At 41.3% G+C, this 24,970-nt stretch overlaps 1 protein-coding gene across 3 annotated transcripts in view; it reads left to right on the plus strand.

Annotated features, from left to right (window-relative positions):
• slc4a4a (solute carrier family 4 member 4a) overlaps window positions 1–20,101 on the plus strand; it is an 83,777-nt gene extending 63,676 nt beyond the window's left edge. For 2 of the 3 annotated variants that reach the window (XM_030059126.1, XM_030059127.1), the window contains exons 17-27: window positions 652–837; window positions 924–1,037; window positions 2,374–2,535; window positions 3,693–3,871; window positions 4,856–4,928; window positions 6,516–6,584; window positions 7,714–7,887; window positions 8,925–9,089; window positions 11,919–12,012; window positions 13,674–13,753; window positions 17,817–17,937. In XM_030059126.1, the coding sequence (XP_029914986.1) occupies window positions 652–837; window positions 924–1,037; window positions 2,374–2,535; window positions 3,693–3,871; window positions 4,856–4,928; window positions 6,516–6,584; window positions 7,714–7,887; window positions 8,925–9,089; window positions 11,919–12,012; window positions 13,674–13,717 (1,260 nt within the window). In that variant the 3' untranslated portion in view covers window positions 13,718–13,753; window positions 17,817–17,937. Of the gene's footprint in view, window positions 1–651; window positions 838–923; window positions 1,038–2,373; window positions 2,536–3,692; window positions 3,872–4,855; window positions 4,929–6,515; window positions 6,585–7,713; window positions 7,888–8,924; window positions 9,090–11,918; window positions 12,013–13,673; window positions 13,754–17,816 lie in introns of all 3 variants that reach the window. The other variant, XM_030059125.1, reaches the window with a different exon arrangement.
• Window positions 20,102–24,970: the final 4,869 nt, after the last annotated feature.

Raw genomic sequence — 24,970 nt, forward strand, 5'->3', positions numbered from 1 at the left:
AGTAATATCAGCCCTGTATGATTCCCCAAATTATTAGCCTGTGCTATAATAAGTTCAGTATCAGGTTGTTGTTTCAGACACTGATGGACCTGGATTGCACCTCTATCTATATTTTTATTTTGCACTGGTCAGGGGGTACTTGGCTTAAAAATATCTCAAAGGGGGCACATTACTGAAAAAAGTTTGATAACCATTTGGTTTACCTGATCTGTTTTCTATGCTATGCTATTTCAGCCCTACTTCTAATGCAGCACATTTCAAACATGGACTTTGTCAGCGGCGCTCAACTTAAACTGAGGCATTTAGATGAAAGCACTTTAAATTCATGCAAAGAAACAAAAAAGGTGTGGGAGGTTTTTACATTTTGCATTGAAAATGTCCCACTGATCAGGTTTGGTGAGCTGTCGGTGCACAAATTATAGCTACAGGTGCACGTAGAGAATTACATCACTTATGCACAAAGCCCTTTTTTTTTGCATTGACCCGGCTTCTGATGTTTTTTATTTATATTTATCTGTTTATTTATATTTTAGATTTCTATTCATCACTCAGAGTCAACATAGACATATTATGTAATGCCCAAAGCCTTGTGATTTCTTTATATTTTTTTATAGTCTTGTCAGTGCAGCTTATGCTCTTTCTTCTGTCCAGCCCATGAACGCCACGTGGTCGTCCCTCTCGAAGACGGAGTGCTTGAAGTACGGCGGCGAGCTGGTGGGCAAGGCCTGCGACTTTGTCCCCGACATCACCCTGATGTCCTTCATCCTTTTCTTCGGCACCTACACCTGCTCCATGTGTCTGAAGAAGTTCAAGACCAGCCGCTTCTTCCCCACCACTGTGAGTCCCCGGCTTAAACGATTTGATCGCAACCGCAGGACGCGCTGATTCTGACCCCGAGTCTTTGTGTTGCCGTGTTTTCCCAGGTGAGGAAACTCATCAGTGACTTCGCCATCATCCTGACCATCCTCGTCTTCTGTGGAGTCGACATGCTGGTAGGAGTGGATACCCCTAAACTCATTGTGCCAAGTGAATTCAAGGTGAGATTTTTACCTCCTTAAAGCATGCATGATGTTTTTTCTACCTCGTTTTCTTTTTGTTACCCAGACAGTAATATCGACACCTCATGTTAAACGTTTCCATAAAAGTTAAGGTACAATAATAATCAGTTGTGTCAGTCCCTTCACATAAAGACTAATGAAAGCATCTCTGGCCAAAGTTGAATCAATGACAGCCTTGTCTTTGAAGCTCCTTTGTGTCTTTAGACTTCCACAGTTTCCCTCATGGAGACAATTTTTGGGTCTCCAAACAAAACGTGGCCGGCAAAATAAGGAGCTCTTGCAGGCCACAAGTAATCAGTCTGTTGAAGATGTTTGTGGAAATCATGAATTTAAAATCACTGCAACAACATATTTAAAAAAAAAAAAGAAAGAAAGAAAGAATACCTCTCTTGGAATGGGGGCTTTCTTGCATGTTTACCCACCGGCTTGAGGAAAAATCTGATCGTCCAAACACCGCCGACAAAATATGGATTGGCTGGTGAAAACACAGCCGATCCCAAACTCCCAAAGCGTGCAGTCGTTTTAGAAGTCTCTCTGCTTGCATCAATTATGGATGAGCATGTGGAGTCACTGAATCGTGAGGGAATATCTGCCTCTGCTGCCGGTATTTTACATCGGACCAACTTGTTTCCACTGGGACCATTAACAAGTTGCACTTTCCTGTTCGTTTGGACAGAATGGACAACTCAAGAGACCAATGAGGGCACGGACGTCTTATTAGCTCCCCCCCCCCCACCCTTAACCCTATAAAGCCATTTGTATCATATATGATACACATTTTCAATTCCGTTTTTCATTTTCAGTTTAATCAATATTTGACCAAAATACTGTTGTATACCTTTGAACACTTCCCCTGTTCACCCTGGACCATACCATTATCATTACATATCATATATCATACACCAGAAAGGTCGTGTAATAACATATTTTTTTTATTTACTTTTTTTTTTATTTTTTTTATTTAATATATTTAGTTATAGGACTAAATAAAGGGTTCAGTTTCAAAAAATTGGAATTTTCTGCCAATTCTTTCATAGTTCAGGCTTTATAGGGTTAAGACATCCTCCAGGCTTTCTGCTCTTTGTGTTTGAATTCCTAACAAAACTCAATATTCACCCATGTTTCCTTAAAAGATATCATGTAACTCTCAGGAAATAAATCGCATGTTTGGAACGGTAAACCTGAGAAAGAGACTTACATGCTTTTGCAAAGAGAAATCACATCGCCGCAGTGCTTTAAGGTGCTGTTTGTGTTTGTGTGAGTGTGTGTGATGAGTGTTTGATCAACTCTGACTCGCCGCTGTATCCCCTCCCAGCCAACAAGTTCCAAGCGGGGCTGGTTCGTGCCCCCGTTTGGAGGAAACCCCTGGTGGGTCTACCTGGCGTCGGCCCTGCCTGCCTTGCTGGTCACCATTCTGCTCTTCATGGACCAACAGATCACCGCCGTGATCGTGAACCGGAAGGAACACAAGCTGAAGGTGGGTGTGCCGGCGTCACCGGTGCTGACAAAACAAAAAAAAAATCTAAAATCTGTTTTCAAAGGCGCGTGGCATTCTTCAAAATGTCACGGCTGTTTAATTAAATGAAAGTGAGCTGGCTTTTTGGATGGGGGGGTTGAGATGGAGTCATTTTTATTTTTTGAGTGAAGATGTTGAAAAATGAATTTGCTGTCAGTGTTTAGGAATTGTCATTCAGGTTTTGGCCTATAGTCTCTCTCTCTCTCTTTCTCTCTCTCTCTCCCTCTCCCTCTCTCTCGTGAATGACATGAAATAGGTATTTTGACACATTGGCCTCACAACAGTGTCACTTTTTCTGTGTCCCTTTTGTGCAAAACACTTGGGGATTGTGTTTACACTGCGAAGGTGAAGGAAGCCACCAGACACACACCTGAACACACTAACGAGGCATTAGCACGTTGTTTGTGTGAGATTTTGTGGTGAAGTAAGATAAGATAAGATAAGATAAGATAAGATAAGATATTCCTTTATTAGTCCCACAGTGGGGAAATTTCACGTATTACAGCAGCAAAGTGGATAGCAAGATATGAAGCATAATTTACACTATAAACAGTATATACAGATAATAAGTACCAAAGAGCAATATAAACAATATAAACAAGGAATGTAGAAAAATACTATATGAACAATTTAAACAATAGACGAAAATAACCTAAAACTTGGGGGACAACACACTCCACCGGAGGTTCAGGGTTAGTGTGAACCCATGACCTGACTCCTGGAAATGGGATTCAGGAACTGTCACACTTGATCCAGCCTTATGGGATCACCCCTTCCCTCCCGTCTTTATGTGTTATCTACCAAGTCAATCTACCAAGAAGTGTGAAATTTGATGTAATATTGGGTGAAGTGACAGAGAAATGAATAAGCACTGCAGATGAAAATGAGCTCTGTAGCTAAATCTGCAGAAACAGGTTCTGCATGACCTCAGACAAACAAATAAATGAAACTAAAATGAAAAATGAAACTACTTTTAATATGACTTGGAGGATAATTGTGGTTAAGTTTAGCTTAATATCAAGAGATCAGACAAAGTAAAAGTTTCCTGCAGCCATTCTGTGCGCCATGTCTGTGTCCAAACACGCACATGACCTTTGACCTCTCGTCGCCTGATGCAGAAAGGGGCGGGCTACCATCTGGACCTGTTCTGGGTGGCCGTCCTCATCGTGATTTGCTCCTTCATGGGTCTGCCGTGGTACGTGGCCGCCACCGTCATCTCCATCGCTCACATCGACAGTCTGAAGATGGAAACGGAGACGTCGGCGCCCGGGGAGCAGCCCAAGTTCCTGGGCGTGAGGTCGGTGACACGAGACACCCCGAGCTCGGCCCTACGCCTCAAAACCTTTTACGAAGCACCGCTGGGCTTTGTTCCCATGGATTTTAAGACACTGGGGTTAATTTGAGGGGAATAAAAGGCGCTCACCCCGATGAAATGAAAGAAACATTATTCATCACTTTATAGCACTAGTTATATAGTTTATATTTTAAGTATTTAAACTGCCCCACAATTCCATCTCTGTTGTAATCCGGAAACCAAGCAATGACATTTCGTTGCCAAAATCTCACTGCTGTGTTTTTTTTTTTGTGCAATGACAATAAAGAAAGTCTAAGTCTAAGTCACTGGATTTTCAGAAAAAACAGTGAAGGAAATAAGATTTTCTACTCATAATCATGTTGTTACATACAATTGATTGTACTCCTGAAAAATTAACAAAACACAAACAAACAAATCAAACACAAACATTTGGAGTTGCAATATTTGGCAATACAAACAATAATACTCATTTTTTTGTTCTTCTTCTAGTATCTTCTAGTCGATGAAAACACCCAATTTGTCACCTATTGCAATCTTAAAATATTCTTTGGGGGACTTCTTGGCGGGTTTCCTAGAGAGCCTCCTGGTGCCGCAGCTGTAAGCTGAACCAACAAACTGCGGTCCTGCGCGGGGCAGGGGGCTCGATGTAGGCAGCTGATGACTTTATGAACCTCCGAGAAGCTCAGTGCTCGGCTTTGTTTTGGCTAAACCCTGAAATGATCATCAGCCTGAAACAAACAATACCACCACTCAGCCTGTCCTGATGTTATTTATAATGACACATGATGTTATTTATAATACACACCTGGACTGGTCAAAAGAATGGCTGACTATTGTTAATGCATGTGGCGTAGGTGGTAAATGTTTTCTCTAAATGATAGGTTGATTAGAGATTACACCAACAAGCCAGTATACATTTGCTCTTCCAGTAACCATATTTTATGTTTTTTCTCCTGTTTATTGCAGAGAGCAGAGGGTCACTGGTGTGTGTGTGTTCATCCTGACGGGACTGTCTGTCTTCATGTCTCCTATTTTAAAGGTAAAGCTGTCAGAGTGGCCCTAAAAATAATATTTTGTCTTGCTGAGTTGCCTGTAATGTCCAAAACGGAAACTTACAAAATGTGTTTAACCTCTGGGTCCTCAGACATCTGAGCGGCTGGCTGATGGATTTTTATTGCTTTAGTAACAAGATGTCAAAGTGTTTTAAAGTTAAACTTGGCATAACAAATCAGTGTCAGTTTTCTGGATGGATAAAAGTGATTTATGAAGTGGTGGCAAAGGACACACAGTTCTTACTGAAGGGGCATATTACACTAAAGTGGATTTTTTTTTATATATATATAAAGAAGCCAGTTGCCATAACACAATAAAGATTCAGCCTTTAAAAGCTCTTACATTTGCTGCCCTGGGTACATCCTCTCAGCATCATGCGAGTTAGCCGGGGCAGTGACAGCCACCATGAGTGGACAGGCAAAGAAAAGAGCGCCCCCTGCAGACGCTCAGGCCCCTTCGACAGACAAGACATCACAGTCCTGCCCATGCCATCAACAGGAGATCTCTGGAAACTGCAGCGCACTACAGTGTCACCGCAACAAAGCAAACAAAGCCAGAATTAGACAGATTTCCACTGTAATATATCAGCAATCTCTTGATACCGGCAGAGCAGACATCCAAATGAAAAGAGCGCGGTGAAATAAGGACAGGAGGCTCCTCCGACAGGCACCGCAGCACCGGCCTCTCGCGCTTATCGTGGAGAAAATAGAGATAAGTGAGCTGTTATCTCCGTGTCAGCCTGGCTCCACATGCCAGCCCACAAACCGCCAACCAGATCTGTTTCGGGGCTCCAGATGGCGGCGGCGTTCTGCTCCATGTGTGATGATGTGAGAGGTCAGCCAAGCGCGGAGAAAAAAAAAAAAAAGCTTTTTAGCAATCTGAGTGTAAATTGATTCGCAGGCACAGTTTAAATTCTGGGATCGTCACGAGCTCATTAACCTCCATCCCCAAAGATCACAAGCCTGCTTCATTCATTTTGTTTTATTTTGATAGATGATCAAGAGATATTTTGCAGGGTGTTTGCTGCTCAATTGTTAAAAAATTACAGGTGTCATAGGATATTAAAGGATTAAAAGCTGTGCATCACAACTGATTAAAGAAGGTAATCTAAAGTTATTTACAGAAAGGAGACAAGCACAAAATTCACCAAAAATTATACAAAAGATTGGATAAACTTTGTCTAGGTTGGTTCTCCTTTAAAGATAAAACAGTTAAATTATTCACAACCATTATTTACTTCTATTATTTATCATCAACCACATACATACACAAATCCCACAAAGCCTGCTGTCCAATTTAACTTTGGGGAAAGCAGCAGAGAGCAATGTTTGTCTGCTTTTTTATTTATGTAATCATTTTAAGGGACACTCTTTTTTTTTTTTCTAAATTCAGTCAAACCTTTAATTCAGCGCCATTTTAGATGTTGTCCCGCTGATAATATCCCAACTTTGTTTTGTGTTACTAAATGAAATCCTTGTGTTTTTTTTTTAGGAATTAGATGGACTGTAAAAAACTGAGAAAACATACTGTAAATCTAATGTAATGTTTTTTTTTTTCTTCATCTTTCTTTCAGTTCATCCCCATGCCCGTGCTGTATGGAGTCTTCCTTTACATGGGAGTGGCTTCTCTCAACGGAGTGCAGGTAAAGGCCACACTGATCTTTTTTTTTTTTTTTTATCATGTATAAATGAGGCTTTTCAGCACCTACGTCTGAATTTTGGCACAGAAAAGTGATTATAAAAATGATGGGAGTGAGTTTATGTGACTGTATGTGAGTGTGACTACGCTGACTATGGCGAAGAAGCCCAAATAATAATTTAATAATTGTATATTGTATACTGAATTAGATGAATCTCAGTAATCACACTCAAGGGCCAGACATTGCTGAAAATCTAGTTAACTTTTGTTTAGTGTGTGTGTGTGTGTGTGTGTGTGTGTGTGTGTGTGTGTGTGTGTGTGTGCATGTGTGTGTTTGACTCTAACATTTGTGCTAAACATGCATACCGAATATCCTCCAGGACATAAAAGGGCTCAGGTGTTCGCAGGCACACATGTTGCAGTCATGTGACTCGCCTGTTTAATTTTTCATGAGGCCTTATAAGACTAATTACTAATTAATCAGTAACCTTCTTCCTCCTCCAAAGTCACACAGGAGGTTTACACAGTGAGATCCAGAGGCATTTGAATTGACACTGCACATGATCTGATGCAATAGCAAATAAGTGCAATGACACATTTTGCTCTGCAGGTTAAAAGGGTGTTTTCATCCAAATTTGATGCTTTTCTGAGGGATAAAACTTCCTGCACAGCTCTTCTTGTTCTCGTTATTTATCGTGGAAAGGAAACGCTCGTGCATGTTCCCTCCTGTTCCCGGGTCTCCGTGCTTAGATTGCTGAGCCGTTTTAGTTATAATGAAAACATTATAACTTGTGGCAAGAGAGCACTGCGCTTCATGTAAACTACATGATGCAAAATATCACAGGTCTGGTCAGTGCACAGGCATTTAGGTGGATATTGCTTTAGTATTTGTCAATGAATGCCACATTTTAAGTTGCCTTTTTGGACATTTTTTCCATTAAAAACTAACTCAAGCCGCCCACAAACATCACCAGATTATTATTCTTAGCATATGTTGTCTACCTGTCTGTCAAACTGAGATTATTACGATGCTGCTTGGTATATTTACACCAGAAACAGCCAATCACATCACATGCAGTGCAGTGCATCCTGTCACGTCTCCGTGCTCTCCTCGTCTCTTCCTCTCTCTCCAGTTTATGGATCGTCTCAAGCTGCTGCTGATGCCGGCTAAGCATCAGCCAGACCTGGTTTACCTGCGTCACGTTCCCCTGAGGAAAGTCCACCTCTTCACCTTCATCCAGGTCCTCTGCCTGGCCATGCTCTGGATCCTCAAGTCCACTGTGGCCGCCATTATATTCCCCGTCATGGTGAGCTTTCACACCAGCGTTTGACACATACAGGTTTTTGAAGGCTGGATATTTTGTTCAATTTTACTATATTTGCATGCCATCAAAAAGTCTTCAAAGCATCATGTAGAGCACTATGGAATAAAACTTTTAATTAAAATCTCCACTAATAAAATGACCTGCAGACGAAGCTCAGTGTAAAGCAGAGAGACCCCTCAGGGTGTGAGTGTCTGGCTCCAGTCCACAGATAAAACCAGCACAAACAAGTCAGCTTGACACAACTGGACTCTGTAAATTATGACTACATTTAGCCACGTTGATATGTTGTTAAAGCTTATCGCTCAGAGCATTATTTCTATGAGGAACAAACCGACGGTGGCTGTTGTGTTGTTTCCATAATTATGGTTCAGGGTCATCAGGGCTCATTTAAGATCACAATACAGCACAAAGACTTTAGCCTTATTGTGCACTCAATTGTACTTTGTATTGTGGGAAGACGTGTTAAAGAATCATTCATTGTCATAAACCACAGTAAAAGTAACTTGGGAGCGGATTAGTGCATAAATGTGTATTAATATTATTGGTATTTATCAAATTCTGCATTTAGCATATGTTGCGGTGCATACTGCATGTACTACGGCGAGCTTCAATTGTGTTTCTTGTATTCAAAGATTAAAGAGCCACTTTCTAGTAATCTGTCAAATGTTTAAGGGGTGAGTAATTTCTAATATGATTTTTTTCCCCCAATAGAAATCTCCATTGTGGCTTCGGGGTTTGCAAGAGCCAGCAGTCTGCTTGTTAAGATCTTCATATGGGCTCATTTTTGTGGTTTAGCTGACAAAAACTGGTGCAAAGACATTTTTCGATGCTGCGGTTTAACGTCTGGCTCATGAGAGATGTGACATCTCATAAGCTCATAAGCTAAATTTACAGTCTCTCTCCAGCATATTGCGGAAACACCAAAACTCAATTGCAGATGTGCAGTCGGAGAGTTCAGGGAGTTCAAAATGTAACTGCAATAGACTTTTTCTTTGATTGCACCTGTTCCCTTGTTTCAGATCCTCGCCCTCGTGGCCGTCAGGAAGGCCATGGACTACCTGTTCTCTCAGCATGAGCTCAGTTTCCTGGATGACGTCATCCCGGAGAAGGACAAGAAGAAGAAGGAGGATGAGAAGAAGAAGAAGAACAAGAAGCGGGGCAGCATCGACAGTGATGTTGAGGATGTAAGGATTTCATTTTTTCATTCTTTGATGCTGTTTATTCCTCGTCAGGACCATGGGGCCGGTGGGGGGTGGGGGTGGGGTGGGGGGGGGTCCGTCCCATGTGAGGATTTTCTCAATGCCGTCTCTTTCTACACGAGGCGCCGAGTGTGCTGTAATCTCTTGTGGCATAACGTCCAACCCAGCACCTATTCAGCAAATTCACACATGTGATGACGGGAAAGTGGTTACGAAGCAAGTTGGCGCCGCTGATCAGAGACGGTTTCCTGAATTTAAGGTTACGTTTTGTATTTTTCAACCCAGGCCTTATTAAAATGTCGATCCTTACCGTTTACAGTCGTATAAAACACATCCTCACTGCGAGAAACTTAAACTGAAGCTTCTTGCTGACCCTCAACACAGTCAACTCATCGTGTAGTCACTTGTTTGTTTTTTTGTATCTTTGTGCATCTTTTAAACAACCACTGTTCATTACTATGTTTAGTTTTTACAGTGACTGTAGAACATCCCAGACAGTTGAAGGTGGTGTGAGTTAGCAGAACTAATTGTGCAATAAAACACATTGTGCAACCATTTTCATTCGGTGGACACATTTCACTGCACTGTGAGTTTCCAGTCGTCATAAGGGACATTTATAATCTTTTTTGAGAGGCTATTTGACTGTGTTGCGGGCTAGCTAGAGGCAGAGTGGTAAGTTTCTTGTCGCTGAAGCTCGCAGTGACTTAACAGTACTGTGTAGTATTATAAATCATGGGAATCGTCATTTTAATACAGCCTGGTTTAGATCTCAGTGGTAAATTCCTCTCCATCTTTGCTCCTGCCTCTGATCAGACCAACCCTCTGCTGACCGAGCATTTCAGCCCATAGACCTGCAGAACCAGCAGTACTGACATTATGCACGGTCTGCACCCTGCCAGCCGCTGGACGTCCCAATCGACTTGACAGACTTCTAGAGAAATACGGTTGAATGCACGATGCCAGTGTCTCCTCGTCTCTTAAGTCACAGGGACGAGCACGGAGGCTCTTTTCTTGCGCCGCCGTCGTGTCACTTCCTTATAACGAGCTTTACATGACGCCGCCAGTGTTCGCCGCAGTGTGTGTGTGACCCTGCCGTCGATGCACGAGTCATCTGCAGGTTGAAATCCGGGTTTTATTCCTTTTAAGATGATGTGATGTTGTAAGGGTGGATCCACAACACTGAGCCAGCACTGGATAATGTTGCCATGTGATGCTAACCCCGAAAACAAGCCTACACACACACACACACACACACATCTGTTTTTTTCCTTACAGCTGCTTTCTAAAGCCCTGACACGATCTCTCATCTCCTGTACATCAGTTCCTGAACGGGAAACAGATGAGACCGTTTCAGAAAAACACCGAATCTGATTTATTTCCCTCTCGCCATGGCCTTGCACAAACACAGACGCCGTGCTCAAATAGTGATTGGAAAAGTGGCAGCGGCAAAGGCACTGACCTTCTGTTGGAAGAAATGCAGCTCAAAGTGCTCGACAACACAGAAATCACATGCACCGAGCGCCTCACATTTAAATAGACACAGCGGGAATACAAAAACAGAGATAGAATGGCAGAAGCACACACACACACACCTGACTGATTTCGGAGGTAAATTTGGGACCCAGACTCATTTAAGCGCCCTGTTGTATCTTAAAGACGTTTTCCTCCATCCACAGGAACAAGCCTGATGCTTCTTTTAGTTTCCTCTATTGGGCATTTGACCATGACGGGAACTCAGACAATGAAACTGACACACAGATCTGTGTATATTTTCACATTTCTTGCATAGTTATGAGGTTATCCGATGTTCTCACGAGATTAGAAAGATGAAAATCATCCGAAGTGTGCACACAATTGGTGGTTAACTAATCCCAAAATACCTTAGAAAAGCCCCAAGAGAAAAGGTGTTAACTGGGTTTTCTCAACCAAATGATTGCACAATAATGATAATAGCTAGTCAAGCAATGGCTGGTTAACCCTGTAAAGCCTGAACCATCAAATAATTGACCGAAAATTCCTATTCTTTGAAACTGGAGCCATTATTGGTCCAACTAAACAGCCCAAAAAAAAAAAAAAAAAAATTTCAAATATCAATTCCCAACTATGAGTTTCAATTTGTATCATATTTGGCACATCAGGCAATTGTGCTTGAATTTTTTATTTTTATTTTAAACAAACAAAAACGTCATAAAACACAAAAATTCTTTAACACATTGGTAATTCCAAACATATAAAAGAACGCTTTTCCTTCCAAACATAGAAAATAACACTTTTTCCATTATTTAGTATTATCTTTTTTATTATTTTGACCAATTTGGTGAAAATGACCTCAACATACCTGCTGTGTTAAATTTGAGACAGCCATTTTCAACACGGTTTTACAAACAAAAACGTTATGAAATGTTCAGTCATTTCACATTGCATCATCTCAGTAATTTTTCCTATCGATGTTTCAGTGAAAATTTGCTGTGCAGTTGATGTACAAGGCTGAAAACAATCATGTCTTAAATATGACACGTGCGGCTTTATAGGGTTAAACAGCAGGTTATGTCTGGGATTGTCGCCATGGTCTAACAAGTCTGCCAAGTACACTTTGGTGAGGTATTTGCCTCTTTTATGATTGATTTCTCTCACCATCACCCATATTTTGTGGGTGATTTTTTTTTCCTTTAAGGTTTGGGAGTGCATGTAGATCCTCACAAGTACAGTGTGTGTGTGTGTGTGTGTGTGTGTGTGACGCTGCAGTCATAGTACGTCACCTCCAGCCGAAGTCCCGTTTCAGGATGTGTGTTTCCTGTGCTGTCTCTCCAACAGTCTGACTACCCTTACAATGAGAATGTTCCCAGCATTAAAATCCCCATGGACATGATGGAGCAAGAGCCCTTCTTAGGTGATAAGGCCTCTGACAGTGAGTAGACCCAATGTGCCCGCAACGCCGGAGGAAAGACCCTCGAGCTCTTCCTCCCCTTCCTCCTCCTCTTCCTTTTCCCTCCTCTCGCCTCGCTCCTGCTCTGCCGCCTCACTCAGCCTCCGGTGACATTCTGTCCTTCACCGAGAGGAGATGTCACTGCCTGTCGTCTCGCTTTCTCACCGCTCGTCTTTCACCGCATGATATTAACAATGTTTTTTCTTTTCCCTCTTCATTTTCTCTCTCTCTCTCTCTCTCTCTCTCTCACTCTTTTTTTTCCTCCATACCAGGCCTGTGCTGTGTCTCTAAAGCTGCATTTGAATTAATCGGTCATTTTTTTCCTTTTGATTTCTGGCTCGCTTGATGTAACCGCTCTTGTTGTTGTTTTTCACTTTCCTGCGCTGTCTGTTGTGTGCTGTCGTGGATGTATTGAAGGGCTCTGTGATATTTTTTACTTTGTCTGCTTTCTACATTTTCTGTATCTGCTTTCTGGGCTTGTTTGTGCATGTCACTTTTATATCAATAAGTGTGTCTGTGTTATTCATATGAACAACCAATTCTCATTGTTTTGCTGTGTAAATATTACAGTACAACAACTTACTGCATAAACTAGACTCTAAATACCCTGGAAAAGGCAAAATCATTTTCCAGTCAGCAGGAATCAGTCGTGTTTTAATCTGCGACTGCAACATGAGCATGACAGAGGAGTTCCAGTTCAAATACATGAAGTCAGAGAACAAATATGCCTCATGGGAACTCAGAGGTGCATCTGTGCAAATTAGGTTGAAAACTCAAATAACCATACGTGGCACAAGTGTATCAGTAATGTATCGCAAGAGGAAGTATCGCGATATATCGATAATTTGATATTTTGTCCCATCCCTATTAGTAACACCTGTGGAAAGGGTTTATTACCTTTATTATTATTATTTTAAATTTTAAACAGTAAGATTAATGTGAGATGATTCATAAAATAAAAAAATTGGCTGAGCATTTTGCAGTTCAACGAGATTTAAAGGCTAAGTTTTGACACACTAGTTGCTCAACATTCACTTCTGCACAGGTAATTAAACAAAACTCTGCCTTTGTCCAGCCCAGGGAAACAACTTGACCTAAAACTGATAGCGTACTGATCCAAATTTATGCACAAACATTGAAAAGTCTGGTCATAAACATCTTTCACCGCCTCAAAACGGTTTTCCAAAGGTGCTGTAATATGATTTTTTCCCGTTCTATAATATGATGTGAAAACGTTGCGCTGCCTGGGGTTGATGTTGAACTCGACTTTGACTGGGAAAGATAACACAGCGCTTAAACTAAACGCCTGACGGTTCAGAAAGGCCGTCGCTGGTTAAATCACAGGTGATAAATGCATCAGGATGAAGATTTTTTCCAGGCTCATATTTGTCAAATTAATTTTAGGATGGATCAGCCGTAGAAACCCAAGAATCTGCAGGTTTTCAATCCAGCCAAAATCCAACCAAACCCTACAGCAGCTGATTTCACTGACTGGTTGCTCCTCTGTATTTGAAGATGTTAATGAGTGTAATGAGCTGCTTTAGTATTTAGTATTATGCCACTGATCTATATTGGATGGCCTTAACAGCTTGTCTACTTCTACACTAATGAGTGCACAATCTTGTCTTGTTTTCCCTCTGCAGGAGACAAGTCCCCCTCCTTCCTTGAACGCCACACATCGTGCTGAGCAGCTCCGCTTCTACAAGGCCAACTGCTTCTCCAGGTGAGGCTCGGATATACCGCCTGTGTGTGTGTGTGTGTGTGTGTGTGTGTGTGTGAGAGAGAGACAAGAGGATGGGTACAGAGTATATATGTGCAGAGTAGCATTGTCCAAACATTTCCCAGAGGCAGAGCTAAAAATATACTCAATTTGTCGCTGGGGATTATATTAATCGCAGGTTTGTAAATCATTTGCTGTGTCCCAAACTGCATCTTGAGTTTTTTTTTATTTTTTTATTTTTTTGGGATTGCTCTTATCCTTTAATCTCAGAACCTGATCTCACTGCATCGAAGACGCGAAATGTTGTGCATTTCGGTCAAGTGAAAAGGCACAGAGCAGTCTTACAGTCATCCGCTCACTGAAGATATGCTAAAAATGTAAGGTCACGCCAGACTCAGATTGGCAAAGCCGGTCATGTGACCGAAAGATAGCTCACGACCAACAAAAAAGGAAAACAAAAAGGAGTTCGCTTGAGCGATCAAAGTAATAGAGCGGCCTTGAATTGGCCACGTGGCTGATAAAAACCTGTCGCTGATTCTAGATCAAGGCTCTCGTTTTGTGGTGTGGAAAATAACATGCTGTGGTTCAGACTCCTGTGCCGCCATCCGAGAGAGGTTTGCTTTAAAAACCAAAGCAAAAATGAGCTTTAGTGCTGACAGAGCAGAGAAACAGAGCAACCCTTGCCTTTTGAGCTCTCCGGGTCAATATTTATCACAATTATTATTACGCGCAAGAAGGGATTATTACACAAAATCATGTCCACAGGCTCACGGTGACCAGGATATGCGGGTCACACACAGCGGCACAGGGTCTGATGATGTCTCAGTGTTACCCCCATCTGCTGTGTGACTCAAGTAATCACACTGACAAAAGGTTGTGTTCAGAGCGGATTAGTGCTCAGGACTGTGTGTGAAAAGCAGCTGTGATCACAGGCCGTGTGTGATGACAACGGACCGGCCTGAAAACAAAGTACAGCTGTCGAATATGTCGCGCATGATATTGTGCAGGCTCTGCGCGCCATCCTGACGCGGCCCCAAGTGTTTTGCCCCCCCGGAGAAGTGCCTCGGATTGTTTTCATCTGTTTTCTTTGAATTACGGACGAATAGGGAAGGGGCTGGAACTCGTTTGAGTGCCTCCATCCTGATGAAAAACCAAACACAAAATACTTTTTCCTTGCTGGAAATGTCGACATAATCAAACAAAATGCTCCGTGAATCACCTGTCAGGAGGAGTTTCACCTGACGATACCTGCACGGTGCAAACGATTTTTATTATTATTTTATTATTGCTGTCAGAGCAGCTTTGAAACGGGGCAGAAATTGCACTCTGGCTCGTGTGATGATTTCTAGAACTAATCCTGTCCACGCAAGACTGGGGCCAAATTACTTTGTGCCGAGATTGACCTCGCATGCCACCGAAACCCCTGATGACTGGCACCGCTGCGATGTCTTGAGAAACCGGCGTGCAGCCCCGGCCAATCCAAGCACTAATAATTCAGCTAAACCCATTTCTGTACACGTCAAAGATCAAATTACATGGATAACTGTGTGGCTTTGCTGGTTCAAGAAAATGTGAATGTGGTGGCTTCCTGGTGGCTGACCGGGTTGTGGTATGTGCTTGCGATGTTGGGTTGGCTGTTTTTCCTCTCTTTCTCTCCACTGAGCTGTGGAATCAGGCAGAAACCCTAAATCCTCTCTGGTTTGTGCAGCTGATATAATACATATGTACAGAGCGTATGAGAACCGGTCTCAAAATCCTCCAGCCCACATCTGTAGGGCCACATCAGTAACAGGCGCCGTCCCATCCTGAGGAGTTCATGCCACTCGTGTTTGCACAGCGATCGCAGCAACGGCTTGGACCCGACGGGGAGGAGAGAGTTTTACTTTGTTTTTCTGCTGCTGGAGGTAAAACGCGACTGTTTGGAGGAGAGTTTGGTGATTTAACGCGCTGACACGGCAGGTTGGAGGTTTTAGCTCTGCGAACATTTCAGAGCGGCTCTCTAGACGCAGAAATAATTCATAACTCATTGGTTATTAAACATCAGCGGGCAACACTAGTTAGACTGAAGCCCAGTGAGAAAAAGCCAAGGGAGTAAGACAGGAGGAAGCCGATATTAACTGGGGCGGTCCAGCCACCTCGCTTATGGTCGCGTCTAGATGGTATGCAAAACTATGATGTGCAAAACTATCTGTTTGCATATCTAGGTTTGAACACTCGTGAGTGCAGTTAGGTTAAAGTTAGGGTTAGGGTTAGGCAAAGTGCTACTGCGTTGAATCAAGTGCACATGTTCAACAATGTGCAAGACTTTTGCAAATCTAGGGTTACCCCATCTCAGTTAGCCTAGCTCAGGGGTGTCTAATCATGAGCCATGGAGGGCCAAGAGGCTGCAGGTTTTCATTCCAACCAAGACCTCCATCAGGTGACTTCACTGATGAGTTCCTCCTGTCTGATAGAAGTTTTTTTTTTTTTTTTTTGGTGACCAGGTTTTTATTAAAGATTTTCTAGGCAGAAGAGACATCACATTGCATACATGTGCCAAAGGCTACTTACAATACAATTTAACTTATAAACACAATACATATTGCACCTGTGCACATGTTGAAAACCATACAACCATACATTACGGTGGATAATAAAGTCGATAGTTGTTTTATTATTTGGAGCTCTCTTCCACTCATCTCTTCCACTTTTCCCATGCACCAGCAATCCTGTGGTTGCATAACCCAGGCCGCTTCACCCTAAACCCCATACCAGACCCCAGGGTTTTCACCAACATTCGTCATTTTATCATAAATATATAGCCAACATTCCTCATTTTACCATACTCAGTTGATTTCCATTTGGACCTTATCATACTTATTTTATAAACTCTGATTGAATTACCATGAAAGCTCAACCTCAGTGCCAAAGTACAAGTCTTCATGTTAGTGAAATACTGATTTGACCTTCTGGACTGCAGTGAGCAACATTTGAATGGTTTCTGTCTTTGCTCCTTGCACTTGAACACTAGTGGCTTCCAGTTTCAGGATTTCATAATAGGACAGCTTCGACTTAAAGATACTCATTTCATGTGGTGGTTTCCATCTCATTACCAGCATTTTCTTTGCCGCTGTTAAGCCAGCCAATAAGATTCTCTTGTTACGGGTTGTCAGACTTAGGGAAGAGTCGTCATTTAATAACCCTGTCTGATGGAAGGTGAGGTGATCAGTGAAGTGACCTGGTGGAGGTCTTGGTTGGAATGAAAACCTGCAGCCTCTTGGCCCTCCATGGCACATGATTGGACAGCCCTGGCCCCTAGCTGGTCCTCTGACTTCGAACCGGCCACACTAACCTAAACTAGCCGGGTTGGTTGGATAGCCTGCTGATCTCTTCACCTGTCACTGTTATTTTTATGTACCCAAACCTGAGCTGTTTCTTTGTCATGAAAGTTCTCCATCACCTGTGCAAAGAAAAAGGTTTCCTCAGTGCCACCCTGTGAGATTGAACTCAACCAGCGAGATTATTTCTGCTTCCAGAGCAGCTCTGCCTCTGAGAGAGAAATGTTCAGCTGAAACGATGATCTACCCTGATTTGTCTCTACTGCCTGCTCACTCTCCGACTGTGACTGCCTAACAGCTCAGTGTTGGCAGTTACGTTTCATCACCTGTGCAAACAACACTGAACTGTCGTGACGGAAAATCTACACTAATCTCACGGAGGATTTGACTTGAACGGGTTTGCAGGAATAATACATTATTTAACATTATGTCTCAGTCTTTTCTGCAGATTGAGGGCCTTTAAAAATGCGTAAGAAAGAAAGAAAACCTGATTTCCGTCTCAGAAGAACGATTTAATCTCATATTAAAGGAGGTGTTGGAGGCCTTGAGGTCTGATTATGATTTCATGTGAATGCTTTGATGCATAACATCAAGTCAGAAACACAAAATCTGAGGCGTTTTTCACAACAGAAATGTTTTGTTGATGTTGCTCAGAGTCATAATGAAATGGTTCAGCTGAGATACTTGTAGGAAATGTGCGACTCCTGTCCATCTCTATGTGGTAACAGCGGCTCTCCTTTGTTTTTCAGGTCAGAGATGAGTCCACTGAAGTCTGTGCCTCAGATTAGAATAGAAATGGACCCAGACGATGAAGATACGTACTACTGGAGAGGCAGAGGCTCTGAAACTACTCTGTAGAGCGTCCAGCCCGCCGCCTGCTCCCCTGCCTCACATGTCCTGGACCACCAACGGGGGAAAAAAAAACCCTTTTTTTCCTTCCTCTTTTCAAAAAAACACTCTTTCTAAAATCCATTCCATGATCATAAGACTTTGTTCTGAATTATAAAAAAAAAGGGAATCTTTGAAGAAAAGAAGAGCGGATGGACGCGCAGGAAACACTGAAGAATTTTTTTTTCTATGAACTTTTCTTCCCCGCAGTTTTTTCCTTAGTTTTTGTTCTCATGATTCCACTATAGAGGGTTTTTGTGACTGACTAACTTGGAAAAAAACAAACAAACAAACAAACAAACAAACAAAAAAAAAACACTGATCAATGTAATTCCTTACTACTCTTCTATGCAATTCCTCCCACATATCACTGATTGATAGCAAATGCTGCAGCTCTCTCTGACCACGCATGGAGTGCCCTCCCTGCTCTTTTTATATCTATCACCTGTCTGAATTTTTATATTTAAATTCAGTTACTCTAATGACATTTTCCTGTAGCAGGAAAATAATTCTTTTTCATAGCTCTACCTCTCGTTCTAGATACAAAGCTCATTATGAAAAAAAAAAATGTAACGTTGATTTTTGATGCAGCATGGGTGTTTTGATATCATCACTTTTCTTTCTTTTCTTTTCTAGAAAACGTTTAGTTGAAACTGTTCAAGAGATTAATTATAAAATACATGCGTGCAAAAGAGAGATACAAATGGAAACGTTAATTAACATAGTTAATTAACAACGTGTATGTTGGTTTTTTTTTTTGTTGGGATATAAATATTTTCATTTCATTTCTTTTTTTTTGATGCAGTTTTGATTGCGACAACTTCTACTCTTTCTATTAAACATTTTGTGAATCTTTCACACGTTCACTCGGAAAATTTTGTTACTTTGTTAAACCGAAATCATGCGTTTGTTTTCTCTGTAATGACTTGTGTTGTGCATGTTGGTAACCGTGTTTTTTTTTTTCCTTTCTTGTGTCCTTTCTTTCTTTTCCTTTTTTTTTTTTTTTTTTTTTGGAGTAGAAAACCGTCCTGAGATAAATAATCATCCGACTTTTCCTCAGCCAAACTTAAACTCTACTAGGAATGCATATCATGTAATTGCTTGTGCTGCACAAAACACTTTACCTAAGTGGCTTATAAGAGAATGATCTAGACTGAAATCCATACGGCAATGATCTGACAAAGGGAGAACGAGAAGGGAATCAAAATCTTCGGAGCGGGACGGCTTTGGGTCCCTCGGTCCACAGCAATCGTATTTCTGTGCTGTCTCAGTTGCTGATGGAATAGTCGAATGTGAAAATGGGATCACCTGTTTGTGTGTGTGTGTGTGTGTGTGTATTATAAAACATCCACTTTTTTTTTTTTTAGTATCTAATCTAAATCTGTATATATGGGGCAGAAGATGCTACCCAGTGCTCCTCCAGAGTCAGTCAGTTTTTCCACTTGCAGGTAACTTGCATTTCCTCCAGAGTGATGCCTCTGAGGTCGGTGCCGAGGAGGAGGAGGAGGGGGGGTGGGGTTTGTGGCTCCTTTGACTTAAAAAAAAAAAAAAGACAGCATTTCCCACAGGGCAAGACGCCGAAATGGCTGCTGTGCTGTTGCAAAATCCCCACTTCCCTGAAGCAAAAACACTAACGCACTTTCTCGCTTGGATTTCACGGTGAACCTTGTTCTGTAAAGTCCAGGCGGGTCACGGCCGTGCAGGTACAAACGTAATGTGAGTTAACTGGAAGTTTCCACTGTCCTCAGCACCACTGCAGACCAACTCTGTGTGTGTATGTGTGTGTGTGTTTGTGTGTGTGTGTGTGTGTGTGAGTGACCTATGAGCCGCCTTCTTCCTTTGTAAATCCTGTACATATAGAGGCATGTTGGCACACACCAAAATGCAACAAGTTACTTTTTACCGTCATGGTCATTGTGTTTAAATTTCTTTTCTTCTTCTTTTTTTTTCTTTTTTTTTGTTGCTGGTTTGTTTGTTTCAGATTATCGACACATTGACATAAATAATGGTGTAATTTATACTCGACATCAGTGTTTTAGCCATGAACAGCAAAGAGTGGAAACAAGTGTGACTTATGTCTGGGACATATTTTTCTGGGAGTTGCTAGTCTGTTGTGTAAAAGCATGTCGAACAAGATCTTTAACATTAAAAAAACAAAAACAAATGAAAAAACAACGAGAAACTAAAAGTTAATTTTAGTGTATGGAATACTGATACATTTTTAATTAACTTTTTGTGACTTTTTAGAACAGGTGAAATGGTTTTATTTTAGAATTTCTATTTTTCAAATGAAATGTATATTGAAAATAAACTGAATTATCAAAACACAACCACAAACGGTGTGCTGGCTTTCAATCAAAGGGGACAAATCCATGAAAACAAAAGATGATTAAACTTCAATTAAACTACTAGAAATTAATTAATATTCCTATTTTATACAGAGGTGTATATTACCTTATGCCCCCAAAGTAATATTATATTTTAATGAAATTTGGGAAATAAAACATCATTAAAACTATTCTTCAGACTAGAATCCATCTTTTTTTTTTTTTTTTTTTAAATTTAGAGAGAAATATTAATAGAAAGATTTGTAATAGATTATGTAATAAATTGTTATACAATGTTACACAATGATATCTCTGTTACATATAAGCTCTTTTGTGCATATCATATGTAAACTGTCAGTGGGTTTCATACATTTTCAGTGGTTTTTAGACTTTTTTTTTTTTTTTTTTTTTTTAAATTTCAGAATATGTGGCCTTACTGTGAACTCATGTTGAAGTTCAGGGCGGTGAAAAATACATAGAAACTGGTCTAGTTATGGGATACAGACTTATGTTTCTTCAGATTAAAAGCCCTCTCATCGCAAATGAAAGACAGATGACAGAGGCGGCCCCTCGTTGTTAGTGATTCAGCAGCTCCCTCTAGTGTCCGTCCTGCAGTATTACAGCTGCAGAGTGCAGTCTGAGCACAGAGCAGAGAGACAACACAACAGGACAACAGGAGGGGGTTGAGACTGAACAGTGACACTGGGCTTCAAATAAACCTGAACAGGTGATGGTCCGTGTCAGACGTGATCACACCCACAGGAAACACGCCGTACGGTTCAGACGAGGGGTGGTGTCTGAATACTGAATCATTTTTGTAGAATCTGTTTTCAGTGTTAAATATCTGGGTTAAATATCCGACTCAGAGGATGGATGGCATTGGTGAAAATTAGGTTGCAGCTCCCTGTGAACTTCACTAGGAAGGAGGCGTTATTTGTGTTTTTACAAGGTTTCACTTATGAGTTATTGATCTGGGAAGGTTGAATCTGTGAATCTAACTTTACTGAAATGCTCACACATGGGCTCAGCTGCACGTTTTTGCACTCTAAGTACAAAGAAATTGAGAGGAAAAAGTGCAGAAGAAGTGATGTGGACATTTGTGTCGACACATGCACGCATTGGTTACGAAACACAATCCACCTCTGACCCAAAGTAAAACTCTAAACACCTTTAAAAAAAAAAAAACCCAATCCAGGAGATTCATTAACACGCAACACTAAACCAACGGCACCAAAGACACAAAGTCCTCGGCTGAGACGCAGAGAGACCAGCAGTCCCTCTCCTTCCTGTTGCAGCCTGCAGAGCTTTGTAACCCCTCGCTCCCGGGGCCAGGTGCACCTCACTCACTGATCACATGATCACACCTGGGCGGAGCTACAGAGAGCCACAGGGACAAACAGCACAGAGGACACACACACAGCTCCTCAGTGTGAGTTGTGAGGAAAGGGGCTTAATTCTGCCTCCGAACTTGGACTTTAATCTTTCACTGAGGCAGCAGTTTTCTGACCTCGGTGAGATTTTCTCAGGCTACAACACACACTTTATTTACACTGGCTATTCAGTTGTTTACGCTGCTCAGTCTGTTGTTGTACATTCTGTTTTATCTAGCTATTCTCAATTGCACTCATTACTATTTAGCTACTGTTTTTTAGCACTAGTTATATAGACCATATCATACCAGTTATATAGACTATATTTATGTATAATATTTATATTTATATATACCTAAACGGTCCCACAATTCCATCTCTGCTGTAATCTGGAAGCCAAGCAACGACATTTCGTTGCCAAAATCTCACTGCTGTGTTTTTTTGTGCAATGACAATAAAAGAAGTCTAAGTCTAAGTCTAAGTCTAAGTCTAACAACAGTTGGCTGCTCAACTGTAAGTAAAACTGTAGCACATTAAAAGACAACAAAGTGCATGCAAATTATTAAAATGATTAAGACCAAGCATGTAATATGTATGTAATATGTTCTAAAACTGTCTCTCCATGGGAAAAATTTATTTTACTTATTTACTCATATTATATTATTGCAAGTGTTGTCAGTTTTAAAACACATTCGATCTTAAATTAAAATGACTCTGCCCTCCAGATCCAATCAGAAGCACTCGGGTTAATGATGAAGAGACAAACACTCTTCCTGATGCATCAGAAATGATTAGTAGCAGCTAGAGCTCCTCTTTGCCACTAGAGGACTAAGGAGAGCTGTGGAGGACAGATACAGTGTCTGTGTGTGTGTGTGTGTGTGTGTGTGTGTGTGTGTGTGTGTGTGTGTGTGTGTGTGTGTGTGTGGAGGGGGGTTCGTAAGAGTGAAAGAGGAGGTCATTCATATCCTGGAGGAGGATCACAGACAGAAAGAGGAAAAGACTTCTCTAAGAGCTCATGGCGTTTCTCCCTGGGAGGATATAGACAGCTACAGAATAGAACAGAACAGAATAGAATAGAATAGAATAGATACACACGGAGCTAGACCGGAACGCCCACAAACGCCACATCCGGTTTTAGCCTGGGTGGAAAACAAAGCCTTAGCGACCATTGAAAACAACGAGCAGACAATGGTTAAGAGCCGCTGTGTGACGTTTTGCACATTGAATTTTGCTCAAAATCCGGAATTAAAGTTTATACGTTTGCCAAATATAAACACAGAGTCCATTAGGAGGACAAAGTGATTACAAGCCATCCGCCGAGAGGATAAATCTGGCCGTCTGTGGAACCCTACCACACCACGTGTTTGGGTCTGCGGTCTCCACTTTATTACCGATAAATTTGTAAACTGCAAAAATGCATTTTGCTTCTTGTACCTGTATGAGTGACAAATAGAACCTTACTGCTGCTCTTGATTATTGATAGGTTATTGTTACGTGCGCTTATGTAAAGTGCTGTTTAAGGCGTAGCTTTAGCTTAGCTTTCCTCATTCACAGCACGGTTGTAGAACAGAACATAACAATGTTGACTTCCTTGCTAACTTACCTTTATTTAACCAGTAAAACTAACTGAGACATGAGTCTTAGAAGAAAAAACTGACTAAGAGGTGGTCATTGGCAAACATCTGTATTGCTCAGCTCATGTGTCAAAACAACTAGCCTGTAATTCACTCAAATGAGCTCCATAAACATGATTAATTCATTACCGGCTCTTGCTGTTTGATATTAAGGTAAGTTTAATTGAACACAGCTGTAGAAAATGTAATAGCGTCTCTTACCAGGCGACTCAATCAGATAGTTGTAGATATCTCCGTACGCGACCGGAGGCCATTGCGTTGGATCGTCTGTCCACACTGCAAAAACGCAAAATCTTACCAAGATTATTTGTCTTATTTCAAGTCAAAAATGTCTTATATCAAATTCACTTGAAATAAGTGAAAATTAGCTAGAAACAAGAAACAAATTTTGCCAATGAAACAAGCAAATTTCCACTTGTTTCAAGCAAATTTTCACTTGAAACAAGAGACAATTGTCTAAAAACAAGTTACTTCTGAGGTGATCATGTCTTATTTTAAGTGTAATGAGATATTTTGACTAGGAATAAGACATTTTTGACTTGAAATAAGACAAATAATCTTGGTAAGTTTTTGAGTTTTTGCTGTGCAGTCCTTCATAAGATACGGACAACAATCGATTCCGATTTTGGCCAGCTTTGACAGGTAGCGTTCTTTGTCGGCTGGCAATAAAGAATCAGCGTAAGCCATTGATATTAATTTGAAAATCTCTATTTTATTAGAAAATTCGATTAAAAAATCGTGCTGAATGCATGGGAATCAATGAGAGCAAACCAATGTTTTCCACCCAGGTGACTCCGCCCCCCAGCTATGACGCGCTGATGACACTACGCTGTGTGTATCTATAGAATAGAACAGAATAGAATAGCCCAGTGGACAGGATAAGTAAAAACCTTCAGAAACCTGTATTCATCTGCTGTATTATTAGGCCGTTGCCGCTCTGCTCCAGGGGAAAGAGAGCGGGTACCGGAGTTAATCACTGTGTTTTCTTCTTGCAGCATCATGGCCTTAGAAGCTGTTTGCGCTCGCCAACGTCATCCGTCACTGCCGCAATTGCAGGGTGCAGCACTCACCGTCACAAAGCCTTTGCTATTAAAACTCTGCTGTTACGCTCTGAGCTATGTATAGTAAAATGGGCCAATATTCTGTAGATTTCAAAGTACTGACATTTTCACAGAAGATGAAAAGAGAATGAAAAGACCATGAATGTATTGCAAGTTAATGCTTATTTTCAGTAATGGTTTGATATATTAGTCACACACACACACACACACACACACACACACACACACACACTAACCCAAACTAACCCTAACCCAAAGGAAATATATTCACCACCTTTTTTCTTTCTTTCTTTCTTTCTTTTTTAGTGAAAGAGAGAGCAAAAAATACCAACATAATTACTCCATACAGCTCGTGCGCCATGATTCAATTTTTCTGAAGCCTGCCGATTGCATCCTGAGTGGAAACAATCTGTTTTTCCACCGCTATTTAGCTCTTCATCCGAGCCTTCAGTAGCAAAACAGTTCACACCAACTCTCCAGTCACTTGAAAGGTGTAAGAAAATGTGTTATAGAGCACAGACAACACTTAGAGTTGGAGTTTTTCAGAGTGCAAATTGCAGTTTAGGAATAAAAAAAGGTACTGAGATGACAAGGCACCTCTGCATTTCATTTATTCCAAAGAA

Source organism: Myripristis murdjan, chromosome 9, assembly GCF_902150065.1.
Source record: "Myripristis murdjan chromosome 9, fMyrMur1.1, whole genome shotgun sequence".
Lineage (NCBI taxonomy): Eukaryota > Metazoa > Chordata > Actinopteri > Holocentriformes > Holocentridae > Myripristis > Myripristis murdjan.